At 53.2% G+C, this 20,386-nt stretch overlaps 1 protein-coding gene across 9 annotated transcripts in view; it reads right to left on the bottom strand.

The window, feature by feature from the left end:
• The window catches only part of Ncor2 (nuclear receptor corepressor 2), a 147,744-nt gene that overhangs the window by 49,473 nt on the left and 77,885 nt on the right, over positions 1 to 20,386 (bottom strand). For all 9 annotated transcript variants that reach the window (XM_029566526.1, XM_029566525.1, XM_029566524.1 and 6 more), the window contains 5 exons: positions 19,936 to 19,990; positions 17,948 to 18,046; positions 8,298 to 8,458; positions 7,095 to 7,267; positions 5,076 to 5,138 (listed from right to left, as the gene is read on the bottom strand). In XM_029566526.1, the coding sequence (XP_029422386.1) occupies positions 5,076 to 5,138; positions 7,095 to 7,267; positions 8,298 to 8,458; positions 17,948 to 18,046; positions 19,936 to 19,990 (551 nt within the window). The remainder of the gene's footprint in view (positions 1 to 5,075; positions 5,139 to 7,094; positions 7,268 to 8,297; positions 8,459 to 17,947; positions 18,047 to 19,935; positions 19,991 to 20,386) is intronic.

Raw genomic sequence — 20,386 nt, 5'->3', positions numbered from 1 at the left:
AGCACATTCCTGGGAAGATCAACCTGGCGTAGCAGTGGGGATAGCATAAACTCTAATAGAGCAGGTGGCTAGGGCTGGGCCACCTCTCTGAGAGATCCAGACCCTTCATCTATGAATGAGCTAAAACCAGCCCATGCCCACTGGCAGACAAGCCTCCCATGGAAGAGCATGTCTGCCATGTAGAGCTGGCATGGAGCCCTTGCCTCCACTGCCTGTCCTGGAGACCAAGGTAGGGCTGGCAACATGCATTGTTCTTGGTCTACAGCAGAGTCGGGGCACCCCTGCGCCCCCACACTGGCTCTGCCCGGGAAAGAAGGTGGGGCAGGAGGGCCTGTGAGCCGAGTCCCAGGTCAAGACTCCAGGCCAGGCTGATCTCTCCCTAGGGAACCTGAGTCCACTGGCCCAGCTCTGCGGGCCTCTCCCTTCCAGCGTGGCCCGGAGTCTAAGGCAGGCATACTGCCAGGTCCCTTGGTATGCCCAGTTCCTAAGGAGGCAGCTTCTGGGAAAAGCTCAGGTACCAACCACCCAGTGTGAGCCCAGGCAGGAAACCCTGTGTGCTAAACACACAGCGTGCACGCAAGTCTAAGGCAGGCATACTGCCAGGTCCCTTGGTATGCCCAGTTCCTAAGGAGGCAGCTTCCGGGAAAAACTCAGATACCAACCACCCAGTGTGAGCCCAGGCAGGAAGCCCTGCGTGCTAAACACACAGTGTGCGCGCACGCATACACACACACACACACACACACACACACACACACACACACACACGGAGACCCTGGATCATCAGGCTCCCAGATTCTGCCCCCAGTCCCTTCCATCTTCTTAGAATAACCAAACTCTACTCCTGCCACCAGTGGCCCCCTCCACTCCCGCCTCTCACCCGCCTCATTCTCTGTGGTCTTGCATGACCACACTGTCTGTAACAAGGAACTATCCACTGCCTCCATTATTTGGAAAACAGCAGCCCAGGGACCATTTAATCCTCCCACCACTCTAGTCCTTCTTTGCAACTGGAGGGCCTAGGTTCCAATCCCAGATCACCTAAGTAGGAGCTTGTGACTTGGTGGGACTAAGTGTGCTCCTTGGCACTAAGCACATCCTCCACCTGCTACTGTAGACCTGCTTGGCAGGCCACTGCCCTCTATCCCAGCTCCCTGGCACTGATGAGGACCAGTCCCCTGTTACAGGTACCTACTCAAGCCATACAGCATAGGAGGCAGGACTCTAATCCAGCCTGCATACCGACCTGCAGTGTGTCACCTATGAATACCCACTGTATACCAGAGGCTGCACACATCTGGCTCCTTCTGATGACAGAACTCCAGCCAGTGAGTGAAAACAAGGCAAAAATGAGAAGGGTACAGGATGCAGAGGGGAGGGGAAGGGGCCTAAGTCATCAGAGCATCAAGCTCTCCTGTTGATCAGGTTGGACAATATTCCCAACCCAAGTTTTACATCCACTCAGAAGTTATGCATGGGGCTTGATTTAGACAAAAGGCTTTGTGGCCATGATGGAACCAACACAGGGTCATTCTGCATGAATGGATCTGCGTAAGAAGCAAACCAGTGGCCTGACCTGGTGGCACACACCTTTAATCCCAGTACTTAAGAAGTAGAGGCAGGCCATCTCTATGAATTCAAGGTCAGCCTGGTCTACAGAGCACATTCCAGGCCAACCAAGGCTACATAGTAAGACCCTGTCTCCAAAAGAAAAAAAGAAAGAGAAGTACAAGGAAGAGGCCACGAGAGGGTGGAGGCCAGCAGAGCGGAGCTAACTCTAGGGGCTGGGTGTGGGGATAGAGCCCTCCTTGATCCCTGGGATAACATGACCCTGTTCACCCTTCCACTTTGGATGTATCACCTCTAGAACAGTGAGAGAAGAAATTCCTATTGCTCTGAAGTCACCCAGTGACCATTTCTCGGGCTATAGATGTAAACAAGGCAGAGAAAGGCTGATTGACCATCTCTTGGGCTAAGTCTTTCTGTAGCTGTTCTTTACAGCTCGGCTATGAAGATGCTCCAGTGACTCTGGGAATACCTGGCTGCTTATCTGTCTGGATTCCCTGAGAGCAGGGGGCCTGGCTCACTTTAAGCTTCTACGCTGACCCAAAAAGATGGGCAAGTGCCTTCTACCTGGGGCACAGTTGGCTGAGGGTCATTTTCCCCACTCTGAGTTGTCAGCACTAGCTCAGCAGAGGGCTCTGGAACATTCCTAGCCTCTCACCCCCACTAGCTGTGGAGAAGCTATGGAGGGCTATGTGCACCTGCCTCCCCACCCCCGCTGCCGGAACACTGCCATCAGCAGCCTCTGTGAGTGAGCGCAGTAATTGTCCAGATTGCTGTAATTCACAGCAGTGCGCCGGCGCATAGCCTTATTTCAAATGTCACTGAGCAGGGCTGTACACACGGCCCCCAGGATCACTAGGGATGAGCTCCTGGCCCTCCCTGCAGGCCCCAACCTTGAGAAAACAGCAGGGCGCTCCATCCCAGCTGGTGAGTCATCCCACCCTCCTCCCACCTTCTCATCTGCCCTTCCAGAATGGAGAGAGCAGCTCCAGGTGTCAGGCAACAGGCATGAGACAAGCAGAGTGAGGGTGGCTGGGACTGCAGGACATACAGAGGGTTGGAGGGACACCCAAATGAGCGCCTGCCCTGGGCAATTGCACAATCAGTACACCGAGACCCCAGGACTGCATGTGGATAAAAGCAGGGGTGCCTACAGCAACATGTAATGGGGGGAACAACCTGCCTATCTGTTGCCAAATGGTGAAGTGGGGGCCACATTTGACACAGTTCACACAGCCCTGCAGTGCTACATGAGGAAACCTAAAAACACTGTGCTAAGTGAGTCCAGCCAGGCATAGCGAACACAGCGGCACGACCCATTCCTGAAGTACCAGGATGACCAGTCACAGACCAGTAGTGCATTAGTACTGCCACACCCTAAGGCTGATGGATAATGGGTACAGGATTTCCATCTGGAGTGATGGAAAGTTCTAGCACCCCACCACTGTGGGTATGTGTAGGTTTCTGGCTTAAAATTTTTTTTTTTTTTGAAACAAGGTCTCCCTGTAGCTTCAGCTGGCCTAGAACCCACTATGTAAATCAGGCTAACCTTGATCTCAGAGATCCACCTGCCTCTGTCTCCCCAGTGCTGGGATTTAAGGCACATACCACCAAACCTGATGGTTTTTTGTTTTGTTTTTTAAAGACAGAGTCTCATGTAGTCCAGGCTAACCTCCCACTTGTTATGTAGCAGAAGATGACAGGTGTGCACCATCATGCCCAGGTTAAAAGTTCCCTTTCCAATGGTCAATCCTGTTACATGTACTTTACTGAGATTAAACCAAGGAGAATCACATCATCACATGAAGTCTCTTTTGGATTCACACCATTGAAACCACACAAAAGACAAAGAACTGATGACATGCCCCCTGGGGTGGGCTGACTGCACACTGTGCCCAGCTGGCTAGAGACACTGCCTGGGCCCTCACTTTCATGGAACCCTGAGAACAGATGCCTTCACTCTTCTTTCTGAATGGGTTCTGCCACTAGGCCAGGTCCACCTTTGGGCTTCAAAGGGGAGGAACAGCTCCAGGTGAGGGAGGGATGCAGTCAGGAAGGACAGGGATACAGGGGGAAAGTCAGGGCCATTGAGCATTCATAGTTTAGTGGCTGCCTTGGGTGGTGCCAGGCTGGCCCATGAGACTCTCAGAAAACCCCTGGGATGGGGAGGAGCAGGCTTCATGACCTGAGCTCCAGCTAGCAGTGACAGGGACATACCAATCCTCCTGTGCCAGAGCACCTTATTAAAAAAAAAAAAACAAAACACTGGTTTCCATCAGGCACATCATGGCCTGGACACAAGCAGCTGCACATCACACGGCAGGTGCAGGGCCTGGGCAGAGTCTCAAGGACAAGGGACAGGAAGCCTGGGCTGGCTCCTGGTCCCCTGCTCACTAGCTCTGGAACTGCAGGAGACTCTCAGCCTTGGCTCAGTTCCCTGTCCATGGTACAGGGACAGGGACAGGACCTACCTCTCACAGAGGACAGGGACAGTCAACAACTAAAGCAGAACTCAGATGCAGTTCTCACAGCCCAGCACTGTACCCAAGTGGGCAGATGACTATGGAGTTGTGGAGCAGGGACAGACATTCACAGCCCTGAGTGACAGCAGCCTACTCTGGAACCCTCAGACAAAGTCACCCATCCAACGACCCTCAGTCTGACTCTATAGCCATCCTGAATGGTGCTCCTGTTTTACAGATGGGTAAACTGAGGCTCAGAGATGGGTCACTGAGCTAGGAAATGAAGAGGTCAGCCATGCCAAATGTGGTTTCCAGGGAGGTCAATAATAATGTCACCAGGGAATGGCCACCTCCCCACCAACCCCCATCCTACTCCCAAGAAGATGTGCTCTCTATGGTCTGGTCCTGTTGTCAGGGCTCAGGTGCTGGGCATAGGTATTCTATCTAGCCAGCAGGGGGAAGCTGTGAGGAGCCAGTCCTGGGGACTGCCACAGCATAGTCCAGCTCACCATACCACATGTCATAAGGTCACCAGCAACCTGACACCAACACCAGCAGCTCCCTGAATTCAGAAATTCAGGGTCACCCTTGCGATGTGGACAACGCTCATGACTGTCCACAAGGATGCAGTCTCATGCACTGTGGACACACCAATGAGGCCCAGGCATGGGACCTTCAGAGCTGCACTTTGTGTAAGAGTTGCATTCTCGTGTGAAGATAAAAGCCCCACAGTGCCAGAGACCTGTGGCCCTGGCTGATAGCCAGTGAGGCCAACCCCCACAGCCACCCTGACAACTGTCCCTCAAGGTCCAGCAGAGCTAGCCACTGGTACACCCAATCCACAGGCTCCTAAGCCTTCTTGACTTTAGTCACAACCCACCACTAGCAGAACAGATCCATTCTCTGGAAGTTCCCACTGAGGATCAGATGAGCCATGGCTCATCTGAGAACTTGGGGCCCTTGCTCTAGGCTAAACGCCCTTGGAAGACACCCATTCTAGTGCATAGGGACAAACTCAGGTGCATCTCGCAACTTGTGGCACCTTACCTTTCTTGGCTGTCTCCATCTCCTCCTCAGTCCAGCGGGAACTCTCATTCATCTCCATGGAGGCTAGAAGGGAGATGAGGTAATTGGCTGGAGCTTGCTTGGACACTCCTGTGGTCTGCTCTGAGCCCCTTAACACAGCACTGATGCTCAGGCTGGTGGGCTAGGTGAGATGCTCTGCTCACGTGCCCTTACTCACAGCCCCCCACAACCCACTGTACCAAGAGGACCAGCCACCACCACCCGTTAACAGAAAAGGAACCTGAGATGGCCAAAGTCTAGGTGGTGACAGCTGTCTCTATACAAACTTTGCTGGAAAGGGGGTGGCCCACCTGGGAACATGGTCACAGTGTAAGGGAGGAGTAAGAGCAGGGGCTGTAGGCAGACAGGCCCCAAGGTTAGGGATAGAGCCAGATTGTGCAGAGCAGGCCATTTTGCCATCCCCGGGGCTCCACCCTCTATATGCCCAGAGTGCCACCCCAACTGTGACCATCAAAACAGCTCCCCAACACTGCCCATGGTCTCCTGGGTGAAGTCACTCTGGCCAGGGACTCCTGCTCTGCTGGTGGGTGTTACCAAGTCTCCCCAGCTTGTCTGGGGACAACGGGGCCCTGTTTGAAAGGACACAGTCAGTTAAGGGTTGAGCAGAGATGGCTTGTCTGGGTTACACACTACTCCAGGGTCTCTCCCCAGATGGCCTGTGGGGAGTCAGGCTGTGCTCTCCTGCTTGCTCAGGGCTCATGATAGGCAAGTGCCTGTTGAGGGATATCAGCTTTGCAGACAGCACACGGAACCATGCCGGGCACAATATGCTCCACAGAGCCTTAGGAAAGGAAATACAAGCAAGTAGCTATAGGTGGAGAGTGACAGACAGAGGTCAGGGCTGCATCACAGCAGACTTTCCATTCCTGTGGCTGAGCCCTGGGCATCTCCAAGGTGTCACCAACTCCCCTTTCCTTCTGAGGGCACTTATATAGGAGACTTTAAAAGCCAGGGTTGAAAGGTTCTGGAGCAGCCTGGGAGAGGCCTGGAGTGTGTGCTCTACGCTGCAGCCTAGTCCCAGCATGGGGGGCCGTAGAAAGCTGTCCCCAACATGAGGTGTGCCTGAATGCTTCTGAAGGAAACCTCTCACCCAGCCCCCAACCCTCCAAGAATACTGCTACCAAGAGGTAAGCTGGCACATGCCTATATGAGCCACATAGGATTCATAGCCATCAGGCAGAATCCCAGCTACAACTGTGACTTGAGAAAGCAACACTGGCTCCCAGCAGTCCATGCACAAAGTGAGTCCATACCACCTCTTGTTTGAGGGCCCAGGCAGACTCAGGGAGCCCCTAGTGGGATCTTGAGAAACAAAGTAGGTCCTGAATCACCCCACTTGGGAAGAGCCCAGACAGCCAAGTTGCCTTTAGCAGTAACAAGAGCAGAGATTGGGTGCACACCGATGCCCCTGGTGGTTGACCTGGGAAACTGCAGCTCGGTTCACCCCACTGCCTCCTCTCACTTTAGGGAGGGGAGCCTGGATGAAGCCCCTCCAGACAGGAAAGGAAACTGAGGCCCACAAAAGTACCACCTAAATACCCCCAGGGCAGAGGGCAGGTGCAGATCCTCAGCTGTGTCCTCCTAACATGTGTACCAGCTGTACCACCACCCTGTGGAAACAGTCACATGGTTCAATCTAGTTGACAAGGAACAGGCCTATGGATTTCTCAGCTTCTTCCTGGGCTGGAATAGGCATGGCTGCTAGCCCTGAGCTCTGCCCACACTCAGATTCTAGGCTCCTTGAATCCCTTACATTTTTGTTGGACATAACTTCATGATTTTTCTCTGGGCATGTGTGAATGTCAAGGCTCAGAGAGGGGAAGAACTGGTACTGGGGTCACACAGTGAACTCAGTAAACACCAGGATCTGAACCTCAGCCATGGCGACCCATGCCCTCAGCTGCAGGCAGTTAACTCCAATTTCATGGACTCTGCAGAGGCCAATCCTACTGTGTCCCAGTCCATCCAGCCCCCGCTCACCCAGTTCAGCACTCTGCTGTGGGGTGGCAGCCTCCTCATGATTGGCCTCATTGGCCATGGAGCGGGTGATGCGGCCTTTGCGGCGGCCTTGGCTATTGGCAGTTTTACGACCTTTGGAGGCCACAGCCTCCTTCTCATCGTTGTCCTCTCCAGAAGTGTCATCGGTCTTCTCCCTACAGTCACAGAAGGGAGAGTGGGATGATCAGCAGAGCTAGAAAGCTTGGGGAAACTGGAGGAGACCTTTGGGTCTCGATAATCAAGAGCTGGAGAGGAGAAAAGCTGCCCCCAGGGCTGACGGGTAAGGGCTCCGCATCTACCAGAAGAGGGCACTATAGGCAGCCTGTGGTTGGCAATGGCATCTGTGGTGTCAGGAGGAAGGTGGGAGCTGTGGACTGTTCTGTGCTCTAGGTTTAGGTAGGGATGGCAGTTATATAGTTATTTGATTCTGCAAGTTACCAGCAGGGTGATGCTTCCTAATACCACCAGTGTACACTAAACAGGAGAGACCTGCTAGGGGCCTTCCAGACCCTCTGCAGTCACCATCACCCACAGAGGACATATTTCCAGGGCTCTGTACACAACAACCCACTCAGGGTACCCAGGGCTGCATGCCTGGAGAATGGCAGCTCAGCCCAAGTATGGGAGCACATGTGATCTAGGGACCCAGAGTAGGGTCTTCTCAGAAGTCGCTGGGATAGATTTATCACCTCTGTTGCCCATTCATCTTTCTGAAAGAGACTGGCTTGAGCCATGGAAACAGGGAAGGTGGGTGGAGGCTTTGAGGCACACAGGCCCATCACAGGCACCTGCACTCCCTATAGCTGGCCACTCTCCCACCCACAGGCTGGAATATTGGGCGTTGATGGGGTAACTGTGAAGGTGGAGGCCCCCAGTTGCCTGGGACCACTCTGTCTGCCCCAGGCTCCTCAGCCTGCCTACCTCCTGGACCACGGGGAGGCAGGGAAGCATGGCTTAGCTCCAAAGCGGCTGTCTGGATTTATTAGCCCAGAACAGAGCTCAAATGAGCAATCAGTCTCCTACATCTCTGGAGGCTGTGGACAGAGGAGCAGGGGAGGGGAGGGGAGGAAGTAGGGGCCAAGGCTTCCAGAAGGAAAGGCATGGGAAAACTGGTCAGAGCTCTAGGCTGGCGCCATGCTGGACTCCCCAGGGCCCAGGTGAGAGCTGAGCAGCCTTGGGCCTTACTTATTGAGCTCCTCCTTGTCGTTATCGGCATCTGGCTTTTCTTCCTCCTTGTCATTGGCTTCCTTCTCCTTCTCCTTCTCCTCCTTGTCCTCCTGGCTGCTCCGTGCCATCTGTTGCTGCTGCTGCTGCTGCTGTTGCTGCTGCTGCTGCTGTTGCTGTTGCTGCAGCCCAGGGAGCAGAGGCAGGAGGGAAAGTATGAAACAAGTGAAGATGGAAGGGCTGGTAGAGGCAGAGACTGGGGAAGCTGGGAAGCTAGCCAGGTGGGGAGGCAAGAGTTGAGCTGAGGTGTGTGAAGCATCAAGATCGAACACCTGAGCTCAAATCCTGCCTCCTCTACTTACCTGTGTGATGATCCAAGGTGAAGGTTTTAACCACTGTGCTATGACCTTCAAAAGGGTATTCAATTTGCTAATGCTGGGCCAGGGGCTGAAGGGAGAGAACTTTACAGGAGGTTCCCCTCTACACCTCCATCCTCAGTCTGTTTAATCAGAAGGAGAGGTCCCTGGTTCTTTGGGGCTGTGGGAAGGTGGATGTGGCAGGCCCCAGTATACTTGCCCAGAACAGGGAGACAGTAAGAATAGTCTCCCACCCCTGGCACTGCTTAACAACTTGATTTTGTGCCTTCCTGATTTCTTAGAAGGGGTGCACTGGGTTTTTTGGCCACCCTGGGTCCTCTCTGGAGGCAGCTGTCAAATCAGACCATCTTCTCAGTCAACGGGGCTGAGTGAAATAATATGCCTGCCAAAAGTCTTAGAGGGAGAGGGTGGGTGGGGTATAGTCAAACCAACACAAGCAGCCAAGCAAATAGAACGAGGGGTGGGAGGACAGCTCTCTTTAGCCCCATTGTTCCTTCTTGTCAAGAGCACACAGCAGTCTGCCATGGTACTAGGGACTTTTCCTTTATAGGATGAGGCTAGGCCTGGGACAGCCAGGGACATCATGGCATATTGGGACACAGAGTGAGAGCTTGAGTTGTGTAGGGCTCTTGAGTCTATAGCTGTCTACCCTGAATCCTCTGGATCACCCTCCCTATTACCAGGAACCCCATGTCCTCTAAGAGGAAGGGTCAGGATAGCCAGCCTGCCTCGAGGCAGCCACGCATGACTACTGGCTCCTCAGTTAGGCACCAGCTTTCTATCAGGCAGCCTAGGTCCCTACTCTCAGATCATCATCCTTCATACAACCCAGGGGAGAAGCCCCAATCAGGCAAAGCCCCTTTCAGCAGACACTGCAGGCAGAGTTGAGGAAGAATGAGTTTCCAGTTCAGTCTAACAGTGTCCCCTTTCCACATGCACAAGTTGGCCAGAGGTGACAAGTGAGAACCAGGACTTCCACAAAGAGGGGCTGCAGCCTGTGCCCAAGTCCAGGGCCCAGGACCTTGCTGTCCATGGCATGAGCCATATCTCCTGAAAGGCATCCTTGCACCCCAAGCTTAGCCCCTGTAGAGGGGTGACAGGAGAGCAGGCATCCCTGGCTGGTGATGTACCTTCCTGCATTGGCCTGAATAAAGCTACAAGTTCTGTTCCTAGCGGCTCCTGGGAGATGGAAGGGGTTGGGGTAGGATCTCTAGAGCCAGCTACTTGGTCCCCTATTGAGCTTGGCAAAGCACAGAGCTGGCAATTCTGGCTGATAGATGCCATTGGCTGTACCTTGGGTCTCAGGCTGTGGTACCCAAAGACTGCCAGAACACAACCAGGACCACAAGGATTCCCTGGCGTGAGGTGGCATCAATATTTTAAATTCCTAGGCTGAGTCAAGAGTGGGGATCCATACTATAACCCCAGCACTTGGAAGGCAGAGGTAGGGGGGCTGCAACATGCAAAAGGTTAGCCAGGGCTATATAGGGAGGTTCTGTTTCCAAAACCCCAATCAAACAAAAATAAATCCCCAGGTTGCTGCAGTGGGCACCCAAGTTCTAAGGGCCAATGAGAAGTAATTGAGGCTGGACAGCCCACAGGCTCCAAGGCTCATGCTCGGCTCTGCTGCTATATGGAGATGCTGTATGCCAACAAAGCTTTATTTACAAAAGCAAGTGCAAATGGGGCAAGTTTGGTTTCGAGCTGGTGCAAGGCTAACCTGGGGCCCGAGACCCCACGTGTTCATCTAGACTCTTTGAAGGCTATTGGTGGTCCTCAGACCACAGCAAGGAGGGCTTTGGGGCTCCTGTCCCACACAGCAGAGCAGATGCCCACATGGACCTCAACCCGAGTTTGAGGGTTCAGAAGCACAAGTGGAATCCCAGCTTCCCTGATGATACCCAAGCTTGTGGCAAGTGATAGGTCCCTGGTTAGGCAGACCAAGCCCCTCAAACCACAGCACAACTATGAACACCTGAAAGGCTCTACAACGATCTGGGAGCATCAATTCAGATCTGCAGGGACTCACTTCAGGCAACATACGTGAGAACAAATACGGGCTGAGCAACATGTCTATGAAAAGACTGTCCTCATGTCTCACCCTGGAGCTTGGGTCCTCCCAACAACTCTAGCATTATCCCTGTCCCACAGATGAGAACAAGAACAGAGAGGTAAAGGAACCTGCCAAAGAACATACAGCATTCCCTAGCAAGATGCTTCACCAGTCACCTTGGCCTTAGGGGCTCTGGTCTCCATCAAGTTAGGAGAACTGCATTGCCCATTTCATGCCCTCGCCGAGCAAGCTCTTGTCCCCAGGGAAACACCAAACCCTCAAAAGAGGTAGAGCCCAGCCATACACAGCATGCACCAAAGATGGCAAGGTCAGGAACTGTGGTGTTCAGAGGGAGGCCAGTGTTGAGAAAACCTTCCAAAGGTTCAAGCATGCCACTATGTAGCAAGAGTAACAGAGACCCTCCAGGGTGAGGGGAAGGGCTAGCAGGACCCAGCCTTGGTGCTGGGTCTTCAAAGGCTCACGGTGGTCAGGGATCAGAAAAGATATTCAGAGGAGGCTCTGGGTTCTGAGCCCAGCAACAAAACCTTGAGAACTTTCCAATTCCCAACCACACTGACTAATGTACAGTCATTCATTTTACAAACACTATACAAGAGAGCATCAGAATGCCACATACCCCAGTCAGTCCTGAGGGCTATCTGTACAGTAGATGGGGATTCAGAAAGTGGGGCTGGGGGAGGAGCAGAGAGTCAGGGGTCAAAGTTAAGGCAGAACACAGGGGACTCATGACAGGAGATTGAGGCTCAGTCCTCAACAGGAGTGCTGAAGTCACTCAAGTTTTGGGAATGGTAAGGGCTGTCTTATTAACAAAGTACACACCTCGCGCAGGTTGAGATCACAGTTTTCTGTTTTGTTTTTTTGAGACGGGGTCTCTCTGTATCCCCAGCTGGCCTGGAACTCCCTATGTAGACCAGGCTAGCCTTGATCTCACAGAGATCTGTCTGCTTCTGCCTCCCAAGTGCTAGGATTAAAGGCATGCACCAACATGCCTAGCAAAATCAGTTTTTAAACACAAAGGCATGAGTGGTCAGATCACACTGCGTCCTCACAGTCTGTGTGCTGGCCATCTTGCACTCCTGAAGTCAATTTTACTGTTTGTCTGGTGGAGTGGGAACTGGACATGGGAGTGTGCTGGGTGGGCCAGTCTTTATTGAACCTGGCCGTGGCCCCCGCAATGGCTGGCCACCTTCTCTTGGTGTGCTGTTCTGCAAAGATATGCACAGAATGCCATGGAGCACACCCATGGGAGAGGGAGGAGGCATGGCTCATGGCAGCCCAAGCCTGTTTATCTGCATGTTAGCCAAGGCTCTACCCTGAGCTGCACCCCCAGGCCCAAGGCCCCAATTTAAATCCTCAACTGGAGACTGGGGACTCTGCGGGTAAGAGTGCTTGCAGCACAAGTATGGGGGCCTGAGTTCAGATCCCCAGCACTGACAAAAGAGTGGGATGTAGCCAGGTGTGCCTGGGACCCCAGGGCTGTGGGAGTCAAGACAAGATCACTGGGGCTCACTGGCCAACGGCCTAGCCAACAAACAGCAGGCTCCAGGTTCAATGACATACCCTGTCTCAAGGGAATAAGATATTTAACATCTTCCTCTGGCCTCCACACACACGTGTACATACACATGCCTACTCATGCATGCTTGCACAAGCACCATGCACTCAAACATACACCCACACATATATATTCACAGATATGCATGCAAACACATATACAGGCATATATGCCCATGTACACACATAACCACACATGCTCACACACATGAGCATAAGCACCCACACACATTCACATACATATGTAAGCACCCACATACGTTCACATACACATGTGAGCGCGCACACGCGCACACATACACACATACACATGTGAGCGCGCACACGCGCACACATACACACACACACACACACACACACACACACACACACACACACACACACACATACCAGTAAACCAGCTCTTGCCTGCCAGCAGAATAAGGTCTCATTTTAATAGGGCCATCTAGCCTGGGTCCAGCTCTCCGGGGCAGCTCACTCCTGGCTCCCCTTTTGCCTCTATGAAGGGGTCACAGGGTTTCCTGCCTCAAGGCCTTTATATTTGCTGTGCCCTCTGCCTGGCTGGTGTTTTCTATCATTCAGATCTGACCCCAAAAACCTTCTAGAGGAGCCCTCGGGTCAGTTCCCTGAAAGCTACTCCCTCCCCCTCATGTAGGACCCTAGAGGTGGTCCTCCACACTCCTCAAAGCATGGCCAGTTTACTGCAGGGTCCAGTTCCCTGTGGCTGCCTGGGGACCTTGTGTATCTTTCTCATTGGTTAAGTCCCCTGGAGTGACATAAGTGTTGGGGCTGCAAAACAGACCCAAACTTGGGTGAGAGGCCTTCCCTGGCAGACTGTACCCAGCCTGTAACAGCTAGCTGGCTCCTGACAGCACCAGGGGTGCCCCAAGCTCTGCAACAGCAATGTGACTGATGGCTATCTGGCAGTGCTCGCACCTCCCTACCTCTTCCCATCTCTGATGTGGTTGGTCTAGGCAGGCTGGGGGAGCCAGGCCTCCAGTGATGTACATATCCTACTCATGCAAACACCTCGAGTCTGTCTCATTTCCCAAAGCAGAGGACTGGCTTGCTCTGTCCACAGGGCATGGCCTCTCCTGCCTTCTGCTCCCCAGACGCCTGCCCAGACCCCCTACTTGCCAGGACTAGACAGAGCCACCTGCTCAGCTAGGCCTGAATTGGCACAATTCTGCCAGGCCTGGAACACCCTCAGTAAGGCACCCCCACACACTCCTGAGAAGTTATGAACCCCAGGCTGGAGAGTAAGACCCAACACACAAGCACATGCTCTCAATGGTGACCAATGCCAAATGGTCCAACTGGATACTGTAGACTGGCTTGGCATGCATGTTCCCACAATCAGCCTTGGTAACCTCAAAGGCAAAAGGTCAGCTGGTCCCCAATGGCCTTTCAGTCACACTGCTCCCGGGCAGGTGACCTGGACCCACATGGAAACAGTGTCATCTGTCCCTTGGCAGGGAACCAGGAGAGGAGGAGGGTTAGGAAAGAAAGGGGGGGCGGTTGAGATGAGGGGGTAATAGGGTCACAGAGACCCAGAGATATGAGATGGAGGACATACACACAAGGACGACCAATGGGGAGATAGGGACAGATAGAGAGAAAGGGAATGGGCCTCGGTACACAGACAGAAAGCCCAACACAGTAGTGGAGAGCATATAGCTGAGGGCTAGGAAGTCCCTTCCAAGAGTAGTGGAAATTCAGAGGAGCAGCCATCAGGAAACCGTTGTGGGTGGGTATGTGGGTTGACAGAAGTAAAATCGTGGGGCCTCAGGTCACCAACTTCCCCCTTGGCCAGGAGGGGCTGAGCTAGAGGCCAGGAGTCCAGGACAGACTTTTCCTACCCCATGTCCTGTCCCCAGGAGACCTAGTCCCTTCTCGGGGCCATTCTTCCTCAGCCACAGGCCTTTTATCACCACAGAAGACCACAGGATCTGGTCATAACCACCGCTGGCTCTGCACTGGGATATAGGCTCTAGGCTTGAGCTGTTGCATGGCACTGTGGCCTTTCCTTCAGAGATCAACACCAAAGCACCACAACCTGTGATTTACCTTGGAGGGGTCTCCAGGCTGGGTTCAGTGGGGTCTGTCAGCCACTTAAGTTACTCAAGGATAGGTGCCAGAATGTGGTCCAGGCCCTGCTTACAAGCATGAGGAGTGGTGGTCACCTCTCCCTAGGTCAGAGGTCAGAGAAGCTTCCGGAAGGGGACTACCCTGTTAGCTAAGCAACAAAGGTAGCCTGCCATTCCAAATGACCAATCACATACCTCCCACAGGCAGCTGAGGCTAGGGAGGGCCTTGCTTTTTCTCAGTCCAGAGTAAAGGTAGCCATGGACCATGTAGGCTGAGGGCTAAGAAGGGAGACTGGAAGCCCTTACTACTAACCAAGGGTTTTTTGAGTTTGTTTTGGTTGGATTTTTGAGACAGGATCTCCCTATAGTCCCAGGTGTCCTGGATCCTGCTCTATAGACCAGGCTGGTCTCCATCTTACCAGTGCCTCTGCCTCCCAAGTGCTAGGATTAAAGGTATATACCAGCTTAACTAAAGGCTTTTTTTTTTTTTTGTCTTTTTGAGACAGGGTTTCCCTGTAGCCTCAGCTGGCCTAGAACTCACTATATAGACCAGGCTGGTCTTGAACTCACAGAGATCCACCTGCCTCTGCCTCCCAAGTGCTGGGATTAAAGGCGTGCACCACCATGCCCGGCTTAACCAAAGGCTTTTAAAAATATAACCTCTGGGTGTTTAAAATATGAGGACTGAAATACTGAACAAGCACTCTGACACAGGGTAGGTGGAGGAGAGACAGTGAAGGGCCAGTCATTGAGGTTCAGGCCAACTCAGATGCCATAGGATGGGTGGGAGCATTGAGTCCCTGGTCATGACACCTCCAACAGGCCTGGCTAGAAGTCCTTCCAGGGTATACTTGCTGCCTGTCCTCAGCTACTGCCAGCCCTCACCTGCCTCCTCAGCCTACTTTGGGGCACCCCAGAAAAGCCCCTCTGCATGTCAGCGCTGCTGCCCAAGGAATGCCATTTCCTCACATCACCTTGCTTAGGGCTTGGTTATCAGCACAAAGGTTCTTGGATCACCCCTATCAGGAGTTCATGAGAAGTGCAGAGACTTGGTTCAGTCTTGCTGGGGTGAGGGGTGAAACCTGGAGCACACTTTCCACAGCCATCCTGGGAGTCCCAGGTGATGGAGGGGCTAGAGGACCAGCTGACCCTGCAGTTACCTCTCTGCCTCCTTTCTGCACCACCCACTGTATCCAACCAAGGCAGGGATGCATGGATGGAAGGGAGGCCCCTCAAACTCTGAGCTAGGCGAGGAGGCAACCAACTCAGGAAATATGTCTCCTGTAAGGTGGTTTGTAAGACATGGAGTTTGGGAAGAGGAGCTGGGACCCTTCAGTATCTGGGAAATCCCACCTGGTATCTAGTTCATAGCCCTTGGGCAGTCAGAGAATGGGGACAGCGTGCTGGTATTCCTGGGATCTTCCTGAATCACTATACTCTGACACCCCTGCAAAGGTAGTTCTACAGTCCTAGCATGCAGTAGGCACTTAATACATGTCCTGAGGAGCACACACGTCCTATCCACCGAGAGACAATTTTTAGGGAGGCCTGGAGGCTACCCTGCAGAGCCAGGCAGAATCTCTGAGAGGTGCTCACTGTGTTGACAAGCAAAGTGACCAGTTCTGGCTGTCCTTAGCAGCAGCATGAACTAGACTGTAGCACACCAGGACCCCAGGTACCACAGCGTCTGTGGGGTGACATACTACAGCCTCTGTAACCAGAGGCTACCCAGAAACAAGGGGGCCTGCACAGGGATGAGGAACAGTACCAAGCAGAGACCAAGGCAGCAAAGAAACGGCACAGAGGGATGGCTTTTAGCTCTCCATACTCCTAAAAAAAAGGGCTGCCAAGAACCTCTTCCCTAAGCTGATGCATATTAAAATGCAGAAGATATTATGCAATAATGAACCACTGACATTATTGGCTACTGTAGCTGTCACAACCATCACCACCACCATCAAAATCACCATCAAAACCATCAGCACCAGCAGTCTCACCACCATGGCAGGTGGCATCATAATGTCCCCGTCTCTCTGTAGGACTGGGCACCCCAGATTTAAACAGGGCCCCAGACTGGGGAGGCCAGTGCCCCCACTCTACCTCCTCATGCTCTCTGCCTGGTATCTACCTGACCTTTTGTCTCTTAGTCTAGAAATTTTCTGAATGCCCTCACTTTCCACAATGCCACAGAAAAACCTCTAGAACCATACTGTTCTGTGCCACAAAGTCATGGTGTCGCACATCTGTCAGAAGCAAGTAGGACAAAAAAGTAGCAAGTAGGGCTGGCCTACTGTGGGCACAGAAAATGAGCTGGAAAAACCACAGCCACAGACCAAATGCAGCTGCCTTTCAAGGACCTAGGAGATGAACAGGGCTCAGTCCCAGGTATTTTACCAACCATTTGAGTGTGTGTGAGGGTGTGTATTTGTGTGCACCTGTGTGGAGGGCCAGAGGTCAACCTCGAGTGTCATTCCTCAGGAGCTATCCACCTTGTTTTTTGAAACCTAGGACCTAGGCTTGCCAATAAGGCAGGCTGGTTGGCCAGCAATCCCCAAGGATCCTCCTGTCTCCATCACTGGGATTACTAACTCATGTCAGCATACCCAGCTTTTTATGTGGGTTCTGGGAAATGAGCTCAGGTCCTCATGCTTGCACGGTAGGCACTTCCCAATGAGCCCTCCTTCTAGCCCAGGTCAGGCATGTTTAAAGGAGTATTTCCCCTGGTCAGCAGAATATTGGCTTCCTGGTCTGCATTTCTCTTAGGTGAACAAGACGGCAGCTGCTTTGTGGGACAGCAGTCCCTGCTCGTGATGGCCTGGCCCAATGTGTGAAGGGGCCTTTGCTAATCTGGGGAAGGAAGATGGGCATTAAACCACCTCCTTCCATCTCCCAAATGCCATGTCCTTGGGATCCCCGGCTATTGTGTGTCAGGCCCCCATGCCTTCGCTGCACTGACTAAAGGTTTTCCATAGCAACCCCTTCTCTAATGGAGGTCAGCCAACCTTTACTAAAAGGTGGACAGTAGCACTGTAGGCTGTAGGCCATGTGGTATCAGAGCACCACCAAAGGTTGCTACAGTAATATGCACACAAATAGCTGTGGCTATGTGCCAATAAAGCTTTATTTACATAGCAGGTGAAGGGCTAAGCCACTAGGTACTGGCACTCTAGGTTCTCTAGATGTTGATGCATGAAGACAGGCAGGGTGGCCCACTGGCTATTTTTCCTCTAATAGATTCACTAAAATGAATAGCCAGAGCTGTTCAAGTTTCAAGCCCACTTGGTAGGTCACCCAAGGTTATCCTGGCAGTCTCTACTTAGGGAATGTGGCCTTTTAACCAAAGGGACCAGGGTTCACCCAGCCCAGAGTCCAGGAATGTCCCTGCTCCCCAGCTCTGTCTGCTGAAAGGCTGGTAGGTAGAGCACCCATGGGAGGACCTGTCCAGTCAGCCACCACAGAGGGAGCCCCCAACTGTGGAACTGAACAATACCAATCACGAGGGATGCTGGTCACCCAGCAACTGGCCCAGGAGCACAAGGATAGGTTGCCAAAGCCAAGCAGCCCACACTTGCCTCTTACCTGACTCTTGCCTCGGCGCCGGTAGCTCCGCCTCACCAGGCTCTTATAGTTCTCGTTCTTCTTGGTCAGGTAGTAATAGAGGACACACTCAGCCACTGTCTGTAGGAGAGAGAGAAAGGGCATTCAGAGGAGCCAAAGCCCAGGGTTCAAATCCAGCCTCCTCCGTAGACCCTGGACAAGTTAGTTCCTAACCACTCTGAATCCTAGCTATCTAATGTGTAACTTGCAGGGACTGATAGACGTGCTTCAGACTGATCATGCTTATCAAGAGGATTACTATGAGTGACAAGTATGAGGACAAAGCCTCATACACAGACACTAGGGAAGCACGGGCCATCAGCATGGGTTCCATGCTTGCTACTCTAGGTGACAGTGATGACATTGCAACAGATGTCCCCCAGCTCTCACAGAGAACAAGTCCTCAAACATATAGCTGTGAAAACCCAACCATCCCCTTGCTCTGGTCCAGCTGTCCTTCCTGACTCCTGGGGTCCTGAACAACCTCTCCCTGGACTTCCATGCACATCAGGGACCCTCATGAGGGGCCTTGATAGTCACCTACAGGAGCAGCTATGCGTGACAGACCCATTCTTGTGATGTTCAACCTAGTATCAAACCATGAAGAATGTGGGGTGCTGAGGTGGGTCAGACCCCAGTTGCCCTATACATCAGGCTACCCCTGGCCCACACACACGACCCAACAGAGCCAATGTGTGCCGGTCAGGCCAGGTGGATGTCAACAGCTCCCTCCTAGGCTGAGTGATGGCAGGAGCCCTGAGTCTGGCCCCCTCATTATCACATCATCCTGTCCCTGCTGGCCTTAGTAGGTACCTCATATCCTAGAGGCTCATTCATGACCTCCTAGCCACAACCAAGCGCTTCCCCTCCACCCTCTCCCTCCCCAGTTACCTTGCTCAATCTCTAATTTCTGAGCCACCCTGGCTCCATGAAGCCCTAGCCTAGGTCTGCTGGGTTGCCCACACCCAGCAGAACACGTCACTGGCTAGGCAGGCTATTTATAGGGTTAGTTTCCCCACATGTCCTCTTTAAGCACTGGGAGCTGTCACCCAATGGTCCCAGAGGGTCTCATTTCCCTCACCTGTGCTCATCAGTCCACAGGTTAGATGTTGGGAATGATCATTGTCCTTGCCAATGGTTGATCAAATTCCTGTCCTGCCTCCCACCTGCTGTCAGTATGCCTGGGGCTCAGGACATGCTCCATGAGGCTGGCCAGGTCGGGGGCAGGTGGAGACACCACTTACCAAGGAACAGCACCCATAAACCACAGCTCCAGCATATAACCCATGCTACTACACACCTACCCAGGGATGCTCACGTGCTGCTCGCCAGTCTGGTATGTAAAGACCAATTGACCACCTTTTGAGGGACACCATGACTCCTTGCCAATAGGAGCTGAACCCAAAGCAGAGGACTCCAAGCACATGGGGGACAAGTTGGATTAAATATCAACTCTGCATGAAAGTTTATTCAGAGTGGTAAAGGGACAAATTAGCCATATGCCTAGAGTGGCATCTGTAGTGTCATCAAGCCAGGAGTGCCCCACAACAGGGACCTAAGAGGTAAGTCTAACCCAGGGTCCTGGATGCAGGCCACACCCGGCCACTATGCCCCAGATAGATGTGGCAAAGCTCTCAGAACTGGTGCCCACCCATGTGCAGGGACTCAAGCCACTTGAGCTGTAGGGAGCTGGACACATGGCTCCAGGATACAAGTCCTCACAGCTCTGCTAGATTGCCTGGGCCTAGAGCCCAAGGCTCCTCCCAATCCTGGGCAGGGCCTATATGGCTACCCCCCGACCGACCCCACCCCAGGAAGGAGGTGGGGGCAAGAAAGAAAATGGTGCAGGCGGGGAGGCAGAGGTGGGGGTGGGCAGGCCCTCTACCCAGCCAGACACTGGCCCTGGGGAGGGGACAGCAAGAGGGTTCAGTGCCCAGTCAGGCAACCGACAGTTAGGGACAGCCACTCACCTTCCTCTCCAGGAATGAGGCAATCAGGCCAAAGTTCTTGGGGTGCTGCATAAACCTGAAGGCAGAGAAAGGTAGGCATGAAGCTGGGTTGAGGCTGAGGGAGGCCCCATAGGACAACCAAGGGCTAAAAGCACCCAAACGCCTGCCACCCAGGCCTGGCTGGGCGGGCACCGCCTCACAGATCCTTGGGGCGTGGGAAGGGCTATGGGGCAGGGACCAGGGTCCAGGGCGTTCCTCCGAGTGACTCACTGGCTGTAATGCCTTTGAAAATACATTTGTTTGTCCTGCCGCAGGCTTCCAGGAAAAATGAGGACACAGCATTCGGATCACCAGTGGTGTGCCTCCCCCCAACCACCCGAACCGCCTTTGTCTCTCTCCCCAGCTAGGTTTGGGAAGCTAGGCCTGGCCTGGCCCACATGGGGCCTGACTGGATAAGGTTAGGGCTAGTCAG

Source organism: Nannospalax galili, unplaced genomic scaffold (assembly GCF_000622305.1).
Source record: "Nannospalax galili isolate Female #2095 unplaced genomic scaffold, S.galili_v1.0 scaffold218, whole genome shotgun sequence".
Taxonomy (NCBI): Eukaryota; Metazoa; Chordata; class Mammalia; order Rodentia; family Spalacidae; genus Nannospalax; species Nannospalax galili.
This window is presented reverse-complemented; position numbering and strand designations above follow the sequence as displayed.